Here is a 26,530-nt window from a genome sequence, read left to right on the forward strand (position 1 = left end):
ATCCCATCCCTCCCCTGCCCCCCCCCTTTGGCTACCACCCCTCTGTTCTCTATGCTGTGGAGGCTTTATGTGGTGGGTTAGGACAGGCTGGCAAGTGGACCCCAAACCAAGACTAGACGTAGGCTGTCTTACTCCAGTGGCCACAAGGTTATTCATAAAGTGACACTGCCCCTCAGTATCCTGTGAAATAGGTAGTCTATCCTCATACTGCTCACCTCATCCAACTTACAAGAGCCTTCCTGGGTTTCTGAGGCCTATTATCTGAGAAAAGTCTGAGAGAAAAATTCCCAAGCAGGTTCTGCTTTGTGTCCCCTGGTTCCTCAGGAACCTGAACAGAAACCATGAAGAGCTAAACCTGCTTTGTGGTTTATGACCATGCAACTCAGGCTGGGGATGTTGGAATTTGAGGCCTTTCATAATACTGCAGAGTTTATACAAAATTGTGGAAATCTTGGCTCCTTTATTGGGGCCAGCTCAGCTAAGACCCTGCCCAAGACTTTTTGACAGAGAACACTTGTGATTTTGGAAATTTCTTAATGAACCTCCATATTGGACATATCTGATATGGAAGGTGAGGTAAGAGTAGGCTGCCATTATTCATTTCCTATCTCATCTGCCCCCTCATTGTTCATTTCATGGAGAAAGAAAATAAGGGCATGGAATAGAGACCCTCTAGGCAGAAGCCACATTCCTAAGCAACTGAGTTACATCATCAAAGGGTGGGTCCACCCCGCTGCAACTAGATACCAGTGAGCAACTAGAAAAACAGAGAAAGGCCTAGCTGTCGAGGGCTGGGAGGGTTGCACGTGACCCAGGAAAATTTGTGACCAGGGCAAGTCTCCACTTCCATTAAGAAACAAAAGACTTAAAAGGAACCAAGGAATCCTGACAAGCAAGGCACATATCATGGAGTTCTAGGAGTTGGTGGGGCACATATGCACCCAGAGACCCAATCCAGGAATGTTAGATGCCAAGCTTGATGCAACAAGATAGATTCTAGCCATCAGTGCTATGGACAAGGCTTCTTTTTATTGCCAGACTCAGAGAGGTTCAAAGTACGTAATTCTACAAAAGGGCAACGCTGGAGCGGTTAACACAATACAATGCAACGTGGGATCTATATTATGCTGGGCAGAGGTGGTCACGTGGCCAGCTACCCAGAAGAGCCGGCCTGGCCTAATTACCACAGGGACCAGCGCTGCTCTGAATCTCAAGACAAAGTCCAGGCAGGCACACCACACACGGCCTCTGCAGCCTGAAAAATGCACTGCTTTGTACGCCAAGAACTAAGGGGAAATTCAAACTCTGTGTTTTGAGAGAAGGAAAACAATTCAAGTGAATCTTCTGTCACTTTGAAAGATGTATTATTGAATATAATTTTGGTAGTAGAGAAATTGGGGGCATACCACTTGGGTGAGTAACCAAGTGATCTGGTGAGCAGCGAAACATCTTTGGTCCAGTTCAGTGCCATGGTCCATGTTGCTACCCACATAAAGCACATTTTGATAAGTTCTTCATACGTACAATTCTCAGATGAGATAGAAGTCTCATGACGTCTGCCATGTCCGCCAGGATGAGCAAGCGCGTTACAGCCGATAGCAGAGCCCGGGCAGCTCGCACCATGGTGCCACGCTTCACCGAGGAGCACGGATCATCAGCGAACTCTGAAGAGGCGATGCGCATCGTCTCACCTGGAAGACAGACACGGAGACACACGTGGGTAGACGGGAGGCTCAGAGGCTGGCAGTCGTAAAGATCTGTGGACGGGCCATCACAGCTCTCATTGCAAAACCACTATTACCAGGTGGTACCAGCTCCCTCAGTGCAGCAGAAACTTTCAAGGCAAACGCATTAAGTGCACCCAGACAGGTGCTGTAGACAAAACCCAAGTGTAAAATTATGTGTTTAGCATCAATAAGGAATATATTTAATTCAATTTGTCTAAGAACTGAGATGAATTTGCCTGACCTTAATCATTCTCACTCTGCAAATCCCTTGGAACCAGTGGTATTCACTAGGCTAGTTGGTTTCTAACAGTTGAAGAATAAAGTTAACTGCTCCAGAGAGGAATGAAACTTAAGACCTTGGCCTCATGAACTCTGTACTCTTAATTGAGCTAATCAGACAATAACAGACTATAGAGTTACCCCAAGTCTGTTCTTTCAATTGTCTGCTAGGAAGCTATTCTCTAATATAGAGAACATTTGTGAGACAATTGAAGCGATTCAACAGATGTTTATTAAGCACATACTCATGTCAGATTCTCTTCCAGGCTCTGGAATTGCAAAGGTGACTAAGAAGGCCCTGGGCCCAAGGAATTCACAATCTAATGAGGACACACGTTGTAAATACACACATAATAGTGATTACGTGCCATCATAGACATAGGATTAAGAATGAAGGCAAAGAAGAGGAGGAAGTGATTTACTTATTTAGTGTGAGGCTGGAGGGAAGCTGTCAACGTTGACAGCCTTTGAAAAACTAAAATGTATTCACCAGGAAGACAAAGGTAGGAAGGAAACCCGAGGCAGCAGGAACACCACGAGGCTCCAGAACTTGGAGCAGGGCGCCGAGTATGGGGAAATGCAATCACCTGGAAAATCACAGCGAGTCGGGGGTGTGGGGAAGAGAGGCACCAGGGCCTGGAACACTGTGGAAGAGATCTGAACTGTGTCCTCAGCAGGGAGGGAAATGACTTAATAGATTTTTATTTTGGCCACATTATATAAAATAAACTGGAAGGGACAAGACTGGTGCAGAGAAAATGGGAAAGCACGGTTATAATCTGAGGGAGCAGTAATGAAGACGTGGACCAGGGAAATAGGAACAGGATACAGAGAGGAAGGGAGTATTAATGAGATCTGCATGAGAGAAACAATGGATTTGGGGACTGGTTAGGTATGGAAACCAGAGACGAGGTGGTGATGGTGAATACGGACCCAACACAATGGACAGGTACACATTTGCACCCCAGGAGAGGGAAACAAAGGGAGATCATTCACTACGTGAGATGGGCTCCATGGGGTGGATATCCACCCGGAGAACACAGAACTAGGAACTAGAACTAGGAAAAAGTATAATCAAGCTTCACAGAGCAGAAAACACACAGGGGTACAAATGCTTCAATGAACCAGAAGAGTAGAGTTAATATGACCAATTAATTAAATTAGGGTGACACAAGTCATTCGATATTTATTTATAAAATGATACTTCTCATCTATTCATCAAAATTGAGTTGATTTAAATAAAGTCAATTATATCACTGAAAGGCCATGCATCCTATAATTTATCCTAAGATATAAGGGAAAATAAAAAAACTCTTCTCATCATTTTACAGGCAGATCAAAATATAATGTAATTCCCTCAGTGTTGTAGTTATTTAAACCCTCACAGTGATCCTTTTTATACTTAAGAAATGTGGGTGTGTAAGGAAATCTATTGTGCTGTTGGACTTTAAAAGAGGCTACCATCTATGACACAGCCAGCCAGCTTAGTCTTTATGCCTAGGCACAAACAAGTGGCTTAATATATAACAGCAGCATGGCAGAAGTTTAAATATTCACTATCATACTGGTGAATTTTCAAGATGTATCGCTCTAGAGGCCTAAATATACTTTAAGGTAGAGGCTGGCAGTTAGGAGGTACATATTCAATCCCAGTGTTCTACCCTTGCCACAGGCTTGCATAAATCTCTTCTCTGCCCACCCTGTGTCACCCAGAAAAAGACAGTAGCAAATATCTGAGTGGTGGGGAGAAGTGTACCTCATTCTCACTCTGTAGAGTGCAGCAAGAAAGAACATTATACACCAAGGTGAATCTAATGAAATATCGAGAGGGTCACCCTAGGTAAAGAATGGACACATTTGTACATGGTATTAATGGGTAAGTCAGATGCTGTTGGAAGGGATCCACTTATTCAAGGAAGGGGGAGATTTATTCTGCATGTGAACCGAGGGAGCTACATGGTTGGTCCCAAATTTTCAGGTTAAATGGTATGAGTCATAGCTCAGGTAAGAATGGACCTTTCAGGCAGGGCTCTTCTCAGAAAAAAGGGCCCTAAGAGGAGAGTCCAGTCACACCCCCTTCCAGCTTGTGGAGAAACCATGCCTAATCAAGCTGATTTTCAAGGTCAGATTTTCATATAGGAGGTCAGTATAATAGCACTTCAGCCAGGTGCTGACTATTTGGTCAGCAATACTGCTTCAAAGCCAGGGGATGACAGCACAGAGCAGGATGGAGCTGTCAGGTGGAGCTTGGGGACCACACCAGGCACTCCTGGAAGGCGCTCGGGTGATGTCCGTGAGAAAGAGAATGAGACCCAGAGAGAGAGAGAGACAGAGACAGAGAGAGATCCACATTAGCAAATGTGACTCTGCAAAAGGAAATGTCACACTAAATTCTGAGATTATCCTCCAATAAATAAAAGACGATTTAATCCAATTTAAAGTAAAACTAAAAACTCACTTCAAGCAGATACAAATGATTTCATGTTGTTAAAGTTTTTAAAGGAAAGGCACTCTGGAGTCGGCTATAACTTTAATGCGTTTTACATCCCTGTAGTTTTAGGATTACTAAAAGAAAAAGGAAATCTGTATTACAAAATGATAAGAGAGTTTATCAGAATAAAATTAGCTATTTTCCCCAGGAACTGCTTTTTCTATAAGACTAAAATATTTAGCTAAGAAATAGCATGCATGTGTAGGAGCTGGAAGACAGCAATAAAGAGAGGACACCAGAGCTGCCTGTTTCTTTTATACACACTCTTGTATTCAAGCTCATAAACTTGATTACAGACCTAAGCTCAGAGCAGGGTTTCTACGATAAATCCTTTGATCCTCTCAAGCCACTACCACCTGCTGGAAAGAAGAAAAAAACAGCATCTCCAAGTAAGTGACTAAGGGGAAATAATACTAATTAATCTGTATACAGCGCTTCTGTATAAAGGTTTAGTTTGTAAGTATTGTTCTAAAAGTTTTACATATATTAACCCATGGATTAACAGAGAATATACATCTTTAACAAAGACCAAGTGTCACACCTGACTCCTTCCAACCATTATTAAACTGTGAGATCAGCGATTATTCCACTTCTGTGTTTTAGTCCCCTCAACTATAAAATAGAGGTGGAAATAATAACAGCTACTTCGTAGGCTGTCATTAGAGTTAAAGATCAAAGATAACGCATTCAAAGCACCCAGCACAAGGCTTTGCCAGTAATGGGAGCTTACTCATTAGTTACCATTAATACCGCAGCTACCACTATCACTGCAATCCTCTCCAATATGACAAGAATAGTTGGTGAACTCCCAGATAAAGGTTTGGAAGTGCACTTTGTGGCTGACTTCACTGCTTGTGTACACAATAATTAAGAAGCAAGAAAACATCTGCCTGATAAAAACGTATCGCTTTTAGGCAGAATATAACCCACTCCCCCACCAAAAAAAAAAAAAAATGGTGTTAGTGCTTGGTTTTCAAATTGGTGCTTGTTTTGGTTCTTATGCTACCCTGGAGGAATTGGAACCTTTGCAAGGACTTGATAAATGTAGCAAGAGCCACATTCCATAAAATGGTGATTACTGTCTTGCTTAAATGCAGTAGAAGACCGCAGACTTGGAAACAGTAAACAGCTATGTGCTAAGCGTAAAAGAAAAATGGAGTGCAGAGGATCAGTACTGAATCCGATGTCACTTAATATTTTTATAAAAATAAAAAGAAAAGAAATTGATAAACATGGTAACTTTAAATTTCATTGTGCAGTGGAAGTGTTTCTGAAATAACTGCACTGTATCAAACATATAATTAAACAAAACCTATTGTAAGTTACTTTGTAAAGCAAGTAAGCACCCAATAAATTATCTTTGTTTATAAATCCAAAATTTCAATAACCCTGTATGTGTAAGGCAAGTCTCTCTATAAAAAGCATGCTGTTGACTTTATACTCTTAAGTCAATAAATGTTTCTATTGATTAGTATCTTTATTCTTCTATAACCATGACTACAAATCAAAACCAACTGATGTCAGTAGACTGATATATAGTACTTGGTAGTTGAAATGTGATTTCAAAAAATCTTTTAATGTGATGAGGAAAGAAAAACAATGTCATAAGTGGCATCCTGACTGAACAGCAGAGATAATATGATCATCAAAAATGCTATCATCTATGGGGCTTCCCTGGTGGTGCAGTGGTTGGGAGTCCGCCTGCCGATGCAGGGGACGCGGGTTCCTGCCCCGGTCCGGGAGGATCCCATGTGCCACGGAGCAGCTGGGCCCATGGGCCGTGGCCGCTGGGCCTGTGCGTCCGGAGCCTGTGCTCCGCAACGGGAGAGGCCACAGCAGTGAGAGGCCTGCATACCGCAAAAAAAAAAAAAAAAAAAAAAAATACTATCATCTAATTCTGAATGAAAAAGGCAGGCTCACCATCTCAACATGCAAATAGAGAGGATGTTGGCTTCCTCTTGCTAATTAAGACACTGTGTTAAAAAAACAAAAAAAAAAAAGGCAGAATAGGAAGGTAGTGGTGAGGTGGGGAGTTAATGTCTAAATTCCAGAATTTAAGTATACGTCAGAGGACATCATGAAGCCTAAATCTTAGCAGGTGCAGAACTCAGGTGTGACCTCTGCCTCCTTAGGAAACCATTCCAATTTGAGAGACCTCTAATTGTTAAAATTTTTTCTTCAATTATTTTGGTCTTCCATGTGTTCTTCTGAACCACACATAAAAATCTAGTCCCCTTTTCAAATCGATAAATCTTGAGAGAATATTTTTAGATGTCCTTCAGGGAGAAGGAAAATGCCCAAACAAACACACATCAGCCATTGCCTGAGAACTAATGCTGCATCATCCAGATGATGAAAATGACAACTCACATAGAGAAATGAACAAACAACTCCCCCTAGTTTCCCAAATGTTAAATACCTACTAACTAGTCATTCAAGTTGGGCTGATTAGTTTGCTGATACACAAACTTTTAAGCAAATTTATAGTGTAAACATAAAAGCTGTTGCCAATTAGCTTTGGAGGGAAAAAATCTGGTTTCTGGCATGTTGTGAAGACAAATGATAAGATAGATAACAATTGATATCAAGTCATTATGACCTATTTCAGGATCTAAATTACTACCTATGTTTGAAAGATATAGAATATGAGCTCATAGGTGGAGTCCAACTCCTTAATTTCAGAGGAGAAAAGCCAAGTATCAAGAACCTTATATGGCTCACTCAAGGTCACACAGCCCACTTAAGGGCAGAGTTCAGACCAGAAGCTGGGTCTCTTGACTCTGAGTTTAAATTTGCTGCAATTTCCTACTGTAGAATATTTCTCTGGAAACCTTCTGTTTTTGTATGGCTTCACAAATTCACAACTGACTGTCCCCAAGTTAGTCCACATAACTTAAGCCTTTTTATACCAGTTTGGATGTCTTGATACTATGCTTAGGTGCAAATATATTTGTAAGTTCCTATGGAATCTCACTGTTGTCCTTAGTACAACTAAATAATACTTGCACCATTGATTTCAATCAGCTTAGCTATAAATACAAAGAAAAGCAAGTAGGAAGTATAAAGAAAGCACATTATATAATTTGCATCTTAGAGGCTGCAGATGAATAAACTACACTTGGAATTGTTATACTGTAAAATAACAAGTCAACTTAACTTTTTCTAAAGTAGTCTTTGGCTAAACAAAGCACAGGAACAATTCTTATATTGAGAAACGTTGATTAGGATAGAAAACTCTACCACACATTTCAAAATTAGAAACAAAAAAAAAAATGTTCCAAGTAATTGGTATCATGAACATGGTAAATGGTGCTATAAAATTACAGCTTAATGAAGCTATATTTTAAAATATCACATGGAGAAAACTGATTTTCTTCACTAGTTTGAGGGAGAAAAAAACAGAATGATCAGATTCTAGGATTTAAATGGCACAGTCTATGCTTTATTTTCTGAACTGCCATTGATTTCCAAGTCATCACAGAGAAATGGTAGTTTCTTAAATGTGATTATAGCCATGAGTCTTCTTTACTGAACTGACGGGAGGCATCCATGTCACCATCATTCTGGCTCCTATATTAAGAGAGATCACAGAAGGACCACATCTAAATCAACATCAGGATATCAATTGTAATAAAATACAGTTAACAAAAGTATTTTTGTTCGGTGGGAGGATCTGGCAATAGGTAAAGAACAAAATGGATTGAAGATAACTCAAAACCCTAAATTCAAAAAGACAAACTTCCAAAATGTGCTAATCAAAGCTTTCTTCAATTCTGTGATCAATAGCTTGTCACGAGGGTCATGATGGATCTCAGACAGTCTTCTCTCCTTCCAACTCAAAAGTACATTCTTAAAATAAGTGAAGTAAGGTTATAACAAACATCAACCTTGAGAGGAAAACATGTCCCAACAGGGTGACATGCAGTCTTATGGGTGAGGGAAATTTGGAGGGTTAGAGAGTGACGGTCCTGTCTACACTGCCTTGAGTTTGTAGGCTTGACTGTATGATCATATCTATAAATGGGTGCAAAGTATATAAGGAGTTATATATCATTTCATTCATCCTTTTATTCATTCAATAAGCATTTATTAAGCACCTGCTATGTGGTAGATACTTGTTAAGTTCTGGATATTCAAGGTGAAGTCACGATTCCTGCCCTCTACTTACTAGCATCGTGATCTTTCTGAATGACTCACTAACAAGGATCATCTGAAGAACATCTGTAGAGAAACACCCACTGATCAGGCATTTGGAAATTCAAGAAAGGGGAAGCTGCATTTTGGGGAGCTGGGACTCATGAGTATGAAGAGGATGCTTAGTCAGCTACAATAATAAGTAAGAGTGGCCAAAAAGTGTGTGTGTGTGTATGTGTATCTATATATCCTATATCTCTATATCTGCATTTGTATCTAGAGAGAGAGATTAAGTTTTTCCTTCTTTATCCTTGCAATGTATAGCTTTTAGCCATGATTCTGAGAGAAGGCAGAGACCAGCCATACACTCCTGACCTCTCTTCTCCTCCAATTCCCTGCTAGATTTCTAAAGAACAAAGAGTGTGGATGAGAATGTCCCAGACAAATACACCCTTCATTATTAATTAGTTCTTCAGCCCCATATTGAGCAGGTCTGGGTCAATAGAGAGATTTCAGGGCCCCTCTAACTTTTTAACATCAAACCCTAAATGAAAAGTGGGGCTGAGGGGTCTAGGACCCCTTTCCTGTGGACGAATTCAGTTTTCAACTAATATTTCCAAAGGAAACAGACGCCATCTGATCACAATAGTTTCATGAAATTAAAGAGAAGTATAGAAAGAGAGATGAAAGCATGAAGATTACAGAAAGTCAATGAATTGTAACGTTTTCTCTCCTTCCGCTGGAAATGAGATCTACTACCACAGTCAAAATAATGTAGGGTATCCAGAATGTCAGGAAACATGACAAAATTACTTTTTTTAATTTGCTAGTTAAAATTTCAAATAATATTATCAATATTTTTCTTAAACCTCCAGAACGTTGTTTCTTATAAAGTACATAAAAACTTAAAGCAAGGATCCAATTGTTATACTGAAAAAAAAAAAGTCAAATAAATGTGCTCTTTTCCCTGTATTCCCAGATTTTTTGGATACTGTTTTGATGCGGAGCCATTTTCACATTCACCTGCCAGTCCACGGTCCTTCTGCCTTTGCAGGCTGCTCTCAAGCAAAGGGAGACCCATTCTGTGCTCCTTAGTGGTTATTTCCTTCAGAGTTAGTGGAAAATGAGTGATAAATGACTTGAAAATTACACTGTATGTACTTGCCAGTGAATGTAGGCGCCCAGTTCCTTGGCAAATAGAGTTCTCACTACAAATTAATAAACTCACATTGGGAATACAATTTAACCTCCTAGGTAGGTTTGCCTATAAGGAGAGAATATTCTGGTCATGCTGACATTAGTATTTCACTCTGTATGACAGCATAATAAGGATTAATACACTAACATGGACTTTTTTTTTACAGATTTAATTTTATTTGTTTTGGGCTGCATTGGGTCTTCGTTGCTGAGCACGAACTTTCTCTAGTTGTGACGAGCTGGGGCTACTCTTCGTTGCAGTGCGCGGGCTTCTCATTGTGTAGCTTCTCTTGTTGCAGAGCATGGGCTCTAGGCGCGCAGGCTTCAGTAGTTTGTGGCACATGGGCTTAGTTGCTCCACAGCATGTGGGATCTTCCCAGACCAGGGATCAAACCCCTGTCCCCTGCATTGGCAGGCAGATTGTTATCCACTGTGCCACCAGGGAAGTCCCATAACATGGATTTTTAAAGCAAATACACATGGTTGTTTAATTCTTACTTCACTCACATACTATGAAGATGGAACGACTGACAAGCAATTGCCCTGGGGCACCACTGGGAGGTGTCTGATTTGTGGTAAGTATGGGAACTGGTTTTGAACAACGAAGGGGAATTTCATTTTCAGTTCCTACTCTGAACAGCAAGTAGCTTTTCCTACCAAAAAAGAATTTGCAGAAAAAGTTGGGGAAGAAAATGCAGATGTCAAAAAACCCATTGATGTGGAGAACTTATTTAAGAGACACAGAACGGAAGCATGACTGAGCAAACTTGGACTTAACAAGCAAAATTCTAAGCCACTGCCAGATGGTATTCAGGACCATGAAGTACGAAGCAGGCATCCTGGCACATTGGAGAGAGGACAATGGCAGCCAAGGCTGATTCAGTCCAAGCCCACACAGAGGTCACCATCTATTCACACTAACCCAACACTGTTACTTGGATGGAATAAAAAGCCTGTATGAATCCACTGTGCGTCCTTTATAAGAGGCCCTATATAAACAAAGGGTAAGCAACCATATTTAATAATCACAGCAGATTGTGGGTTCAGTGATTTTTAACAGACGCATTCGTTACCTTCACACAATTCCAAGCTAAAGAACTTTTTCAGGTATAACTGCATGAGCACGCACACACACAAACGCCCACCAAGTGTGCCCTATTTAAATACTCCAGTCAAGGCTTCGGCACAAAGAGCTGGCAAAACCAGGAAACGCAACCATTTATAGAATTTAGCCTAAAGGCTCCTTCTGCTTCATGTGCTACGCATTATAATTACATTTGAGAAGCCCCAAATCTAATATTTTCAATAATCAACAGGTGCAGCTAGAGATCATGTCCAAAAATGGAAGCATTGCTAAAATCTATTCTGCCCGATTGTGTGGATCTCTTCAATGTTAATTAATGTTGCCTCCTCACTTCTGCTTACCTTTAGCTCATCTCCCTCTTCTCCAGAAACTAAGAACACATGCGTAAATGATCTCAAGAACCCCTTCCATGTATACCATGGTGCAAGAAGTAATAATAGCTATTTATAAAATACTATGTACCAGGCACAATGTTAAGCACTTTACATTTAAGATCTCACAATGAGGTGAACAACATTACCTTCACTTAAAGATTAAAAAATTATGGCTTAGCTTAGAAAGGTTTATTAATTTGTCCAAGGTCAGCTTAACACTAGGAATTGAATCTAAGGCTAATGGACTTAAAAGTCTGTGATCCGGGCTTTCCTGGTGGCGCAGTGGTTGAGAGTCCGCCTGCCGATGCAGAGGACACAGGTTCGTGCCCCAGTCCGGGAAGATCCCACATGCCGCGGAGCGGCTAGTCCCATGAGCCATGGCCGCTGAGCCTGCGCGTCCGGAGCCTGTGCTCCGCAACAGGAGAAGCCAAAACAGTGAGAGGCCCGCTTACCACACACACACAAAAAAGTCTGTGATCTTAGTAACCTTGAAGCTCTAAGTCAGTCTATTGATAAAAACAAACCTAAAACACAATCTGATGATGATGATGATAAATAATGAGATTAATAATTATAGCTAATCCTAACATAATGCTTATTTAGTGTCAGATACTGTTCTAAGCACTGCATTTACTCATTTAATCTTCATTAACATCCTACAAGATAGGTACTCTTCCCATTTTATAGATGAGGAAACTGAATTATATAAAAATTAATTTGCCAGAGGCCAAAAAACTTCGGATAATGGAATAAGGCTTTTAACCTAGAAAGTCTACAGTGTTTAGGACTTAACCACTTCAAGGACAATGCCAATGGTTACATGTCAAGCAAAACAATAAAAACCAATAACAAAAATATGTTCTGGGTCTTCCCTGGTGGCACAGTGGTTAAGAATCCACCAGCCAATGCAGGGGACACAGGTTTGATCCTTGGTCCGGGAAGATCCTACAGGCCATGGAGCAATGAAGCCCGTGCACCACAACTACTGAGCCCATACGCCACAACTACTGAAGCCTTCACACCCTAGAGCCTGCACGCTGCAACTACTGAGCCCACATGCTGCAACTACTGAGCCCACGTGTTGCAACTACTGAAGCCCGCGCACGTAGAGCCCATGCTCCACCGCAATGAGAAGCCCACGCACTGCAGTGAAGAGTAGGCCCTGCTCCCAGAACTAGAGAAAGCCCACGCGCAGCAACAAAAGAAAGCTGAAATGTAGCTGAAAGAAAGAAAGAAAGGGAAAAATGTATGTTCTTAACACCAATCACAATCAGGGATAAATTACTTTGTGGCAATATTTTTTAAACTGATCTTTTAAATAAAATCTAGGCACTAAAGTGACGTCCTCATGCACTCTAATTTTAAGGAACTAGGTCAATACTTAAACAAATAAAATCACAAGAGGATATATAAAATAGGAACTGCAATGGAAGAAGGTCCTTGTCTCTCTCTGTAAAATCAGACATCTGATATGCTTATCTTGATTCCTAGATGTCCAACTAACAATGCTATTGTGTTGTGATCAGACTCAACTTCCTTTTTTTTTTTTTTCTAGAGACAACTTTAGAACCTTCCTTAACTTGAAAGTAGAACTGTCCAAGAGTAAGCAAAAACATCGCAGTTTTCTTTTAGACTGTAGAGTGTAACACTAGGCATTGTGATGCCCAGTCAATGTTTCTGCATTAAGGCTAGAGACATATTTAAAGTGCTGCTGATTGTGATGCAAAAATCACATATGTTCTCTTTTTCAAATGCAACCCACCTTACAGTAGAATGAGAAACCCATAATCATCTATGGAAATTAGTCTGATTTCCACCTATTATGCATATGTATGCCAAATAATTCTAGACTAAAAGAAGGAACAAAAAAGAACTAATTCTTCATCGCGTGACAGATTTTGCTAATCATTTTGAATTCCCACCACCTTGGAAAGTAAAGATTTAATATTTCCCACTATTAATTGGATATCACCTACTAGCTCTTTTCAGTTAGAATTTGGGGCTCCTCTAAATCTTAGGCTTATTAACCTTCACATATGGAAACTACGAATAAAGTAAAAATGTTAATAGTATTAATATTCTTCTAGCAAAATATTAAGTAACAAAATTATCAGGAGGATAAGCTCTTAAAATAATTGTGCTTTGTCTCTGAGAATATACCAGTGAAGAACCTGGGCTCAGACTTCTTGATCTTAAGTCCTGGTTCTCACATTTTTTTTCCTTGTGTGACCTTAGGAAAATTACTTAAACTTTTTAAGACTCAACAGTAAAATGAATAAAATATCACCCCATGTCACAGATTTATGTAAAACTTAAATGAGAGGAGGTAAGAGACTGAATACGAAGAAATATATCTCCAAGACACCTGGAAATGCATGTGAAATATAACAAACGTCTTTATAAATGGCAGGGCAATCTCTGAGCTAAAAAAAAAAAAAAAAAGAAACAGAAATTAGCAACCTTGAAATAAAAATGGTAAATTGATTCTGAAGCATTGACAATCTTAGAGTTATTAATAGTTATTTAGAAGCTAGACTTTTAATTGCTACAGATGGGACAGGAGAATGTCTTGTCCCTCACGAGGAAGAGCACTGTAATGTTTTCTACCCAAAATAAAATTGAGAAACTTAAAGTGCTATATCAGTGAAAATATTAACTAGAAAATAAATGCGTCCTCTGGCAAAGAGGAGTGATAAAGAAACATATCTGTCCCTATCCAGAAAAAAAATCATACAGTTTCATTTATATTTGGCAATGATAGTTTATAATCAGAGTACTAACCTCATGTGTTTGTAAGAAACTCAGTTATAGTATCTGCATGACTAGAAGCAGAGAAGTTATTTTAAAATTTAGTTTCAGGTTGGTGGTATTTGGGGTTCTTGTCAGACACAAAATCAAATGCTTTTTGGAAGGATGCATAGGAATCTCTCAAATAAGGCTTCAAAAAAATGAGTATACAGTTCAAAATTATAGAACACTGTAGTTGTGCTGAGTGGCAGGATTAATGATCTTAAAGAACTTAATAATTAAACTAAAAAAATAATGATTAAAGAACTTCAGATAATAGAAGTATAAGGAATAAAATATATAACATTTAAAAATATTTATAGTAGTAGAACAAGAATTTGAAAGCACGAATTAAGGACCATGATACTTTGAACCAAATAGATTGTGTGTGTGTGTGTGTGTGTGTGTGTGTGTGTGTGTGTGTGTGTGTGTTTGGCTGTACCATATGGCTTGTGGGATCCTAGTTCCCCAACCAGGGATCAAACCCAGGCCCCCTGAAGTGGAAGTGCAGAGTCCTAACTACTGGACTGCCAAGGAATCCCCCAAATAGATTTTTAATAACAGATATTAAATCTGAGAAGAAAGAATAAATTAAAAATTAGATACAACTAAAAAGAAAATCTGTGAAGTAGAAGACAACTAAAAAAACTTAACCAAAAAAGGCACAAATAGTTAAAGAAATGAAGGATAAGAAAAAGAAATATGTAAAGAATATAGAGAAATTTTCTAATATAAGGCTACTCAGGATTGCAAAGAAGGGGATAAATAGAATGGAAAAGAGCCAGTATTTGTGAGACAATGGATGAGAATTTTCCAGAGTTGAATAAATACATTAATACTCTGATTCAGGAAGCCCAACATACACCAACCAAGATAAACGAAAAGAAGTCCACACTTGGTAACTTCATAGTAAAACTGAAGAAAACAAATGTCAAAGAGAAGATTTTAGTTTAGCTACAAAGAAAAAACAGACCAGCTACAACATAATGACAAATTATACAGACAGCATCCTTCTCAATGGCAAAATGGAAGCCAAAAGACAGCAGCATAATATCTCCAACATGCTGAGAAAACCTAATAGGCAAACCAGAATTTTACGCCTAGTTAAAATATTATTTAAAATGAGAGCAAAACAAAGACGGTTCCAGAAAAATATGAGACAGCTTACGGTCAAGCACCTTCACTACTGAAGAAACCATCAAATGTACATATCATGAAGAACTGGGATTCACAATAGAATCAATTTAAAAGATTAATAAAATAATATGCATAAATAACTTAAAATAACCCGGTTTGTAACTAGCCCATAAGAAAATTTTTTAAATGGTATCCAATAGTAATACTAACCAGTGGTAGTTTTAATAGTATATTTTCTAACAAAGATGTCTAATAGTGTTTTTATAGCCTCTAGTCCTTAATTTTCATCTTTTAGTATAATATCAGTGATAACCCATCCTATCAACATATAATACATTTGATTTAAACACCTCACTTTGTGTCTTCATCTAAATGTAATTCATGGCAAAGTACTACTAATTTGATCAGTATTTAAAATAATTACATAGTCCTCTCCATTGCCAGAGCCACTACCCTAACCAAACTCTCAGCACACCACCTAAGATCTTACAAGAGTGCCCAGTTAGTCCCCCAGTTTCTAGGCACATCCTCTTCTTTTTTATTCATCCCATGCTCATCAGCAAAAGCTGTCAAGTTAGTCAAATCGTGAGCATCAAGACCTATAGTGATAGCTAATCAGAGTATGTAATTGTATTACATTAAATCATGAACTCTAATATATAGTTTTAAAGAATTCTACCAATTATCCCTCCTTTACTTCTTATTCAGACATAGTCTCTTAGTGCTTTAGCTTATACTACACTCTGACATGGAAAATCTTCTAGCTTTTACTAAAAGCACAACACTCTCTTTTCTGCCTCTAAACTCCTGTTCTGTTTTCTCTACCCATCACACCCCTATATTCTTTTTTCCATGGTCAGTATACACTTCGCTGACCTAAACTGATTTTTCATTTCCTGTAGTTGTAGAAAGTTGGCCTACATAATTCTAGCTATTCCAATTAATACTCAATCTTTTAAATCCTCAATTGAATATCAAACTGAGTATAATTTCAATATGAAATGTATTTTCTAATTCTTCTTTTCTAATCTCTTAAAACTAGAAACCAGTTAACAAGTACAGGAAAGCTCTATTAAATGGAATCTCATTTTTTCTCCATTCTGGATAGCAGAGAAAAGACCAATAAATATAGAGGACTTGGTCCACTATTATCATAATAAATATTCACAATCAGCCCTAATTGCAAACATCTTAGAATAACAGCTTGCGTAACACTATTCTTTTTTTGTTTGAACATGGCAATTTTCAAAAAATACAATCAACTACCTATGGAAATTGCAAAGGTCTAAATAATAAAAGCATAGAACTCTTGTAAGAGCTGAGTTATTTCCCCATAGACTAAAACTATTTATAAACTGTATTTCCAAAACTTGATTTTTTTTTTTTAACACCTCTTCCCACTTTCTAACAATATATTATGAATGGAGAGTGTGTTTTGCAGACTGGGGAGTATGAAGATAATGAATGAGTTACGAGAGGAGAAAGAAAGATTTTCCCTGACATCCACCCACATACACCCCCAAAAATTACAGAATGCAACTCCATCCTACATTCCTACACCGTCATGCTCACTTAAGAGTCTATTAGTAAATTATGTTATAGGTTAAATTGTGCCCCCCCCACCCCAGCCCAAAAGATAAGTCAAAGTTTTAACCTCCAGGACCTTGTTTCAACCTTATTGGAAAAGAGAGAGACTCTTCTCAGATATAATCAAGTTAGGATGATGTCATACTGAATTAGAGTGTGCCCTAACCCAACATGACTGATGTCCTTATAAGAAGAGGTGACATATAGACACACAAGAGGAGAAGACCACATGAGGATGAAGGCCGAGATTGAAGTACTAAAGCTTCAAGTCAAGGAACACCAAACATTGCCAACAAACCACCAGAAGCCAGGAAGGGACAAGGAAGGACTCTCGTCTTCAGGTTTCAGAGGGACCGTGGCCCTGCCAAACCTTGATTTTGGACAGAACTATAGGAGAATAAATTTCTACTGTCCGAAGTCACCCAGTTTGTGGGACCTCATTACCACATCCCTAGGAAACTTATACAAAAGAAGACACGTGTACCCACTTTGTGAGATATATTGCATTTTAATTTTTTTATTTTTTATAAATTTATTTATTTTAGGCTGTGTTGGGTCTTAGATACCGCGTGGGCTTTCTCTAGTTGCAGCAAGCAAGGGCTACTCTTCATTGTGGTGCATGGGCTTCTCATTGCGGTGGCTTCTCTTGTTGCGGAGCACAGGCTCTAGGCACGTGGGCTTCAGTAGTTGTGGTTTGCAGGCTCTAGAGCGCAGGATCAGTACTTGTGGCGCATGGGCTTAGTTGCTCCGCGGCATGTGGGATCTTCCCAGACCAGGGCTCAAACCCGTGTCCCCTGCATTGGCAGGAGGATTCTTAACCACTGCGCCATCAGGAAGCCCTAAATATATTTTTTAAATGTATTCTACATCTCAACTTTGGTTGTTAGATTACTGAAAAGTTATTCAAACACCAAGATTTCCCACAAGAGTTTGAACTGAAGTCATTAAAATTCACACTCACAGTAAAATTTTAGTCATCCAGGGACCAGCCTTCCAGAATCCCGAACTCCTCTAATGACTGCTGACCCAAAAGTAGGCAGGGTTACAATGTTAGCAATATCAGGTGCAAAAAAGAAGCCTTCCACGAGTGCCAAGGAAGAGAGACCTATTGCCAAGAGGATCTGACGCTCCAAAGATTGAACCCAGTGTTGAATGGCTGTCATGCTCTGATTGATAGGAATTGTATGTGAAAAATCATCCCTTCCATGCAAGACTGGGAACTGAACCAGAAGTAGCAGGAAGCAAAAGAAACAGGAAAACTGGAGATCCTTAACGGCAGCATTTAGAAGTGATGCTGGGGCAGTGAGCAGTAGATACTGCACTGTACCAGTCAATGATGAGAGAGTCAGAGAGGAGAGGCAGTTCTGCAGCATAGAAAGTATCAAGATTCCTTATTAGTGGTCTCACCTCTCACAGCCTCATTCTCCCTGGGACACACAGAAAACACAGGTCTGCTCTGCAGCATATGTAGGCTAATACACAGGGAGATAATTGCCCTAAAGCTAGTAAAATCTCAGTTGCTCATTGAGCAAACCACCCTAAGGGGATATCAAACTTCCAGCAGCTCACTGTACTTGGTAACTCTGATAGTCACCCTAAAGACTTAATAATGACTGAAATGTTTGGTAATTTTCCTGCCTACATTAGCTGATTGATTCTATCTACAAATTTCATTGCTATTGCAAATATAAAATTGTATTAGAAAGCTGATTTAATGAAAATAAAACATCCGTCATGGATTCAGTATGTAAGACTTTTAAACAAATAACTTAAAGACAGAAATTTTAATGTGATTTTGCCTAGAATTCCAGTAAATGTCAAACACTAAAAAGTTCTTTACAAGTAGAGTATGGTCTAGTGTAATGTTTATAACTTATCTTGAATATTCCAATAATAACATCACTGATATTTGTTGAATGATATACTCACTGAGCATCCATTATATGTCATGTATTATGCCGGGTGATAATGATAGTGTCAATATTACTGAAGTATGTCTACCTCCAAATACCCTAAGGTCTGATGACTACATCATTGAAGTCATCCTTGAGTCCACTGGTAAAACTGAAAAGACAAATAATATTAAAAATGTTAAGTCGATTGCAGATGCTGTAAATGTGACCAAGTGATTTTCTAAAGATATGAAATATTCCTAACGAAGGAGGGTTTCTTCAGTATTTGAATCATTGTCCAGGAAAAACACGTGATTGCATTCTACTTGCAAGCTACCTATATGGAAGAAAATTTATCAGTCATTGTCCCAGGAAAACAAATTCTAAAGCAACCACCAGAACTATTAGATTAGGTTTTTAGACATGCAACCAAAATCCAAGCACAACATGATAGCTCGTATTTATGATGATATCCCTGAGGCATTAAGAAAATGTTTAAATAGATATTTAACAGTATAGATAACAATTAAAAACTCTGTAATCATAACAGCTATTTAAAAATAAAACAAAACAGGGCTTCCCTGGTGGCGCAGTGGGTGAGAGTCCGCCTGCTGATGCAGGGGACACGGGTTCGTGCCTCGGTCCGGGAGGATCCCACATGCTGCAGAGCGGCTGGGTGCGTGAGCCATGGCCGCTGAGCCTGCGCGTCTGGAGCCTCTGCTCCGCAACGGGAGAGGCCGCAGCAGTGAGAGGCCCGCATACCGCAAAATAAATAAATAAATAAATAAAACAAAACAAATAAAAACTGTAAATCCCTAGGAATAAAACTAAGAAAAACGTTAAATACCTTTAAGGAGGAAATTATAAAACCATTGAAATATATGAAATAAAATATGATGAAATATAGAGATATGCCCTAATGATAATTAAGACTCAGTATTTAAAGATGGAAATTCTTTCCAGATTGATGTATAAATTCTATGCAACTTTAATCAAGATCCCAATAGAGTTCCCTTGTAGAGAAATTAATAAGATGATACTGAAGTTCAGATTGAGGAACAAAGGGCCAGTAAAGAATAGTCAAGATAATTCTGAAGAACTACAAAAAGGAGATGAGGTTTTGCCCTGCCAGATATCAGTATTTATTAATAAGCCATAGTAATTAAGTCAAAGTGGTATGCATGCAAAAACTGACCAACGGAATAACAGAATAAAGTAGCTTGCAACAGCCTAACTTATACATGTAAACATGACCTATGACAAATGGGAGATGGATGGACTGTTTAATAAATGGTGCTAATTACTGGCTATGAAGAGGGAAAATAATAAGATCTTAATTCACAAAATAAAAATCAAAGATAAAGACTAGTGTAAAAGTGAAACTTTTAAACATGTAGGAGTACATATTTATGGTATTGGGATAGAAAAGAATTTCTTAAGGATACACAAAACACCCAACAAAGAAAAGATCAATAAAATTATGTTTAAAAAAAACTGTATGTAAAAAATAAGGCATGAACAAAATGAAAATATTAGTCACAGACCAGGAGTGTATATTTGCAAACAATACATAAAATACAAAGTTTTTTTTTTTTTAAATTGAAGTATGGTTGATTTACAACGTTGTGTTCATTTCAGGTGTACAGCAAAATGATTCAGTTATACATACTTCTTTCAGATTATTTTCCCTTATAGGTTATTACAAAATATTGAGTATATTTCCCTGTGCTAAACAGTAGGTCCTTGTTAGTTATGTATTTTCTGTATAGTCCTGTGTATATGTTAATCCCAAACTCCTAATTTATCCCTCGCCCACCCCTTTCCCCTTTGGTAACCATAGTGCATTTTCTATGTCTTGTATAAAAAGTTTCGTTTATAAAGTTTCTGTTTTATATATAAAGTTGATCTGTATCATTTTTTTTAGATTCCACATAAAAGCATTATCACATGATATTTGTTTGAGTATCCAAAATATAAGTATAGTTAATTTAGAGGAAGAAGAACAAACGACCTAATGGAAAAGTAAGCAAAGGAAACAAACAACCAGCAGGACCAAATGGCTGATAAATAGATGAAAAGCCCAGCAACTGAAGATATGGAAATTGAAATAACAGACACAGTTTTGCACCTAAAAGATTGGGAAAAAATACCAAACACTGTGATAAAATTTAGTGAGGATGTTGGAAACAGGAAATCTCACATACTGCCAGGAGCAATATAAACTGTTACAGTTACTTTAGAGAATATTTTCAAAATATCTAGTGAAGGTGAATGGTAGATACCATAGGACTCTGAAATTCAACTTTCAGTCAGCATAAGAGAAAAAAGACAGACCTAAGAACAAATCACTGTCAGTTATTGTCCCAGGAAAACAAGTTTCAGGACAACGGTTAGACCTTATACATATTTATGGGCTGCCTTATTTAACAATTCTACTTATAGCTATATTCCCACAAGACACTCTTGTACTTGTTCACAAGAAGAGGCTCAGAAAGATTTGTTTACTGCAGCTCTGTGTGTTACAAGCAGACACTGGAAATGCTCCAAATGCCCAACAGTAAGAAAATAGTTAATCTCTGCATCCAATAGAATAATACAAGAAATCAACTAGGTTCATTTAGTTAAGTTAGACAAATGCAATGATAAATGATATTTTCAATATAGTACTACTAATGTAAATATTAAAGAAATTACAAGTAATTGTATATATTATTTATAAATGAATATATGTATTGCAAGAGGAATTCATTAAAAAGATTTCAAAAAGGAAATCAAAGAAAAGATTCTTCATGGCAAGACTGCTCTGTGGGAGATATTAAGACAGAGAAAAGGATCTCTCCCAAAAATATCTGTTTATATTACTTTATTGGCTCATACTTGACAATTAAAGGATTATACAGGGCACCCCAAATTGAATACACTGGTTTTTCAGGGTGACATGTGATAAAGAGCAAGAAATCGAGACTGAACTAAATGGAAGGATGTTTCCCACCAGCCTTTGGGATGGTTACAAATCCACTGTTTTGGTTGAAGGACGTATTGTCTGGAAGAGGTAACTATTACTGGCATGAGTTCTTAACTGACAATTGTCGCTAAAATTCACTCTCTCTGAAGAGAGAGAAGGGTGGTGAGAGCATTGCTTTTAATCGGGCAAGGAGTCTGAAAAAGGTAGGCATTTCAGTGTAGTTAAAAAAAGAAAAAAGGCCCTGAGCTCCTAGGCTAGTTCCCAGAGGAATCAGAGGCCAGGAGTAAAGCTGAGGGCAATGACGCTGGAAGACATTTTCTGCTTCGCAATTTTGCCCAGGGCCAGCCCACCTTTCTAATGTAACTCCATTTTCAGCACAGCGTAAACCCCCTTGAGAGCCATGGAATTGGGTTCTGCATATTATATTAAGCTTTTGAGTAAATTCTCCAAATCTAACGCCAGAAGAGAGTCCAGGTAATCACATACCTTAAATCCTTTCTTTCTGTTTGGTGAGCTTTCCAATTTATACATAGATTAATGTGTTTACAAATTTACCTTTCCTAAGGGTTTAATGTTGGCTCATATTTAAATCGGTTTCATTTCCTAAGAACAAAACTAGTAAGAAGGGATAACTGCAATCAGCAGTGATAGAAGACAGAATAATATTTTTAAATTTCCAAGAATAGTGAAAACAATGGTTGATGGAGGAATGGCTGGATACACTGTTGATACTGTCACATCTGGTGCTAGCATTGCTGAATAACCACCTCAAGGCCTTGTGCAGACACCTAAGAAGGCTTCAACAAATGCTCATCCTGATTAATATCCAGCGATTCAGTAACACAAGTACTGTGACTGAATGTCAAAATGAAATCACGGACGGGCCTGCTTCTGTCTGGATGCCTATGAAGACAAAGGACGGAGGCTCTGTCTGGTCTCTTCCAGCAAAACAAAACATGACTAAACTATCTATATGAGCATAATGGCTAGAGAGGCACACTAGAGCTGCCAAGTTCATGGAGGTAAAGGGAGAAAAAGCCAGGTCGTGTCAATGTATGTAGATGGAGTAGTATTGATGAGAGGAAGCATATTCGGAATTTAGCTGCCACAGAAATAACTTCCTCAGGTGGAAGTCAAGGAAACAGCATAGGCAACTCCATTAGTGGGACAAATCTGCCCGGCAATCGAGAGCCCTTGATTAGCAAATGCTTTATAAAAACCAGGGAGGCCTAGACCCTAGGCAGAACTTTCACCACAGGGGACTAACCATGCATTGTTTCAGATAATAGCAAGGCAACACTTCCCCTAGGTAGCGTAGGAGGGTTTCCATTCTCAATTTGTTGGGTATTGAACGTGGCCATAGGCAATGCAGGCCATCCATTTTAGAAATGCACCAAGTGTGATAAACGAGATTGACGTTGGGGGGGTCTATCACAGGGCGAATGAAAAGCTTACCAGGAAAATGACTAAGGGTACTTTATTTTAGAGCCAAAACTTGAGGAAAAGCCAAATGCTTTAAGGAATGAGTGAACTACAGTTTGGTTTCACATGCCTGAGAAGATTATTGGAAAAAAAAAAAGGAAAGGTCAAATATCAAAAAGAAAACAAAACCAAAGAAAATGCAGACATTGTGACTCATCTGCATGAAATGTACTGGAATATTTGTAATGAATTAGAGGCTACAATAAGTAAGTAGGGAATGAAAAGAAATATGGGAATGCAAACTTTTTTTTAAATTGGAGGTTAGAAGATTGAAGTCGCTCTAGTAATGATTTTAAAAACGTGTATTCTCAGTGAATGAACAAGGAGAACAAAAGAATCCATCTAGTAAAATGACAGTAGGAACTGGAAATGAGGCATGAGGAAATAGCTGAATTACCAATTACCTTGAAACAACCTTTATAGAGGAAAAGCAGGAGTGCCATCCAAATAAGTTATCGTATTTCCCAGTATGATTTTGAAGTCAAATTGTATTAAGAGAAAAATGTGGGAAGGATTCAATGCTTCTCAAGTTATGTGAAGCAACACAGACAGAAAATACCTTGCTTATCTAAAAACACTAAAAAATGATGATATTTAAAACCATGGACAGCAGATATAAATAGAGAAGAGGATCTAGGACTGAGCTCTAATCTAAAAGAGTAAGAAGTGCACTTCCCTGGTGGTCCAGTGTGTAAGACTCCGAGCTCCCAATGCAGGGGGCCCGGGTTCGATCCCTGGTCGGGGAACTAGCTCTCACAGGCATGCCGCAACGAAGAAGTCTGCATGCCGCAACTAAAAGATCCCTCATACTGCAACTAAAGATCCCGCATGCCACAACTAAGACCTGGCACAGCCTAAATAAATAAATTAAATAAATAAACATATAAAAAAGAATCTCTGCATTCATCTTTTAAAAAATAAAATAGTAAGAAGATCCAGTCACAAAAATCAGAAAGGAACAGCAAATGACAAGGGGAAAACAGATGTTCTCAAAGTCAACTGAAGTCAATATATCAAGAGGTGGAAGTGGTCAGTAGTACCAAATGCTAGTGAGACACTGAGTAAAGTTAGAACATGACAAGAGCGATTTCAGTGGGATGATGGGCTCATAGGTTTGAAGTGGACCTCTCAGAAAAGAGAGGGTAGATTGACCAGAAAAATATATTAGAATTGCCAGGCATTGCCAAGGTCCCACTTGAGGTTTGCAGTCATATTTCTGGATTTTGCCTTCATTATCTGGCAGGCTTAACCCTTTTTGTGCCAACCTGCTTCTATTTGTTTTCCCCCTAATGCCTTAGCAAATCCAATGGAAAGAAAGAGACATTTTTCCCACGACTGCCAATAAAAATTTGACTGAGGTCTCACCTATCAGACTTCAGCCCTTGCTCAGGCTCGGTCTCATTGCTGTGTTTGGGGGGATGCTGTGCTCTGATTAGCAGGGCTGTGTGTCCTCCCCAGGAGCTTCTGTTGCGGTGGATTCAGCCCCATGAAACACAAGCATATGATGGGGGGAGAGTGGCTTCCCAAAGAAACCGATAGTATATATTACCATGTGAAGGAGGAATAGAAACTGAACAAAACAGCCAATATTCACTTCTGTATATCATTGGCATATCATTTACTGGAAAATTTGCAAGGGTGAGTCAAATGTCATAAGTGACCTCTAAGAACTTTTCTGTTCTAATAATCTTGAATTCCCTAGCTTTCAAACTCCCAAATTGGGCACCTTTGGCTGGGAACAGGAATGATCCCACAGTCATATTATTGATGATTATCATCAATCTTCTGAAATATTCACCAGCTATACCTATTCAATACATAAAAAATAAAAGAAAAATAAAAACAGGGCTTCCCTGGTGGCGCAGTGGTTGAGAGTCTGCCTGCCGATGCAGGGTACACAGGTTCGTGCCCCGGTCCGGGAAGATCCCACATGCCGCGGAGCGGCTGGGCCCGTGAGCCATGACTGCTGAGCCTGTGCGTCCGGAGCCTGTGCTCCACAACGGGAGAGGCCACAACAGTGAGAGGCCTGCGTACCGCAAAAAAATAAAAAATAAAAACAGTAAAAAGAGAGAGAGAGAGAGGGGTTTGAAAAGGAATTCTGGGCTATTAGCTTTAAGGACCTGAATGACACAAGGCCTTACAAGGAAAACATTGTAAATATGAGCATACTAGAGGTGACTTAAGAAAAAATGAAAAACAATTCAAAAGTAACTATGATATACTTCAATGGGAAAAAAATAAATGTTTTTCTTATTTTACTTATTCCCAAATTTATTTAAATACTTTTTAGTCTAAGGACTAAAACCAAAGTTTACAGCTCTTATAAAAAGTCTAATTTACTGTGAGAAACTTGTATATTTGTGCGTAAGGAAAAAACAGGATTAATTTTTTTGGTAAAATGATTAAGCAAAGTATAGTCATTTGGCCTGGTAGGTTTGTATGGATCAAAAGGACAGAGTGATTCATGGCTGTCAACACTGTACATTATCAGAGAAAAAAGACGGGGTAGGGATGAAGAGTAGCAATAGGTCACATTGGTAGCTAAAAGCATTCACAGAAAAGCCAGGTACTACCAGCACCTTTTTCAATTACCATGAATTAATAATTCTAATATTTCTAATAAAAATATAGATCCTATGTTATACCAAGCATGGTACTCTGGCAGGGCAGAATATTAAAATACCTTGGAAATTCACAAGGTAACTTTCTGGGAAGTGTCAGCCCATGGTAATAGGAATGGGCATAGGATCAAACTTGGGCAGGCTGCATTTAATTTGTAGCCTCCACAAACAACAGGGTCTTCCTTTTTACAGCCTGCATTCGTCATTTTGAATGGAAGCCTGGAGCTCTAGTTTTCTGCTTCCTGCTTCTAGACCAGCTTGTCAAACACCTCAGGCCAGGAGCCATATTGCTTTCATTATCTTCCTGGGGTGGATCACAGTGTCAAGTGCAGGTGAACATTAAATACTCCCAGATGATGGGAGCTGGGGTCACACCTGGACAGCACTGTGAAGCAGACAGAGTTTCCCTTTGGGAGTCCCAGGAGTCCTTTGGGGTTTTTTTGAGAACCTACTCCACTTTCCCTTTTAGGGGACTGGCCTGCCACCTGCCTACTCTCTCACCCACTCTATGTAGCACATGCTGCTGCACCCCGTCCACAACTTCTCAGAACTTCTCTTTGACCCGTGGGCTGCTTCCAAGTCAGCACCAGGACTCCTTGCCCCGGGCTTTCTCTGCATTCCAGAGTGGAAGTGGCAGGGGAATAATGACAACCTCTACCGGCCCATAACCAATGACAGACAAGAGTTGATAATAACCTGGATAAATACTCGATTTTCTTTAGACCTTCCAGCAGGATAACTCTGAGATGGGTTTTACACTGAGTCCCACAGGT

The 26,530-nt window shown here is 38.9% G+C and overlaps 1 protein-coding gene across 2 annotated transcripts in view; it reads right to left on the reverse strand.

Annotated features, from left to right (window-relative positions):
• The window catches only part of CTNNA2 (catenin alpha 2), a 1,189,124-nt gene that overhangs the window by 817,950 nt on the left and 344,644 nt on the right, over window positions 1–26,530 (reverse strand). For both annotated transcript variants that reach the window (XM_067704543.1, XM_067704544.1), the window contains exon 4: window positions 1,525–1,691. In XM_067704543.1, the coding sequence (XP_067560644.1) occupies window positions 1,525–1,691 (167 nt within the window). The remainder of the gene's footprint in view (window positions 1–1,524; window positions 1,692–26,530) is intronic.

This window comes from Pseudorca crassidens, chromosome 14, assembly GCF_039906515.1.
Source record: "Pseudorca crassidens isolate mPseCra1 chromosome 14, mPseCra1.hap1, whole genome shotgun sequence".
NCBI lineage: Eukaryota > Metazoa > Chordata > Mammalia > Artiodactyla > Delphinidae > Pseudorca > Pseudorca crassidens.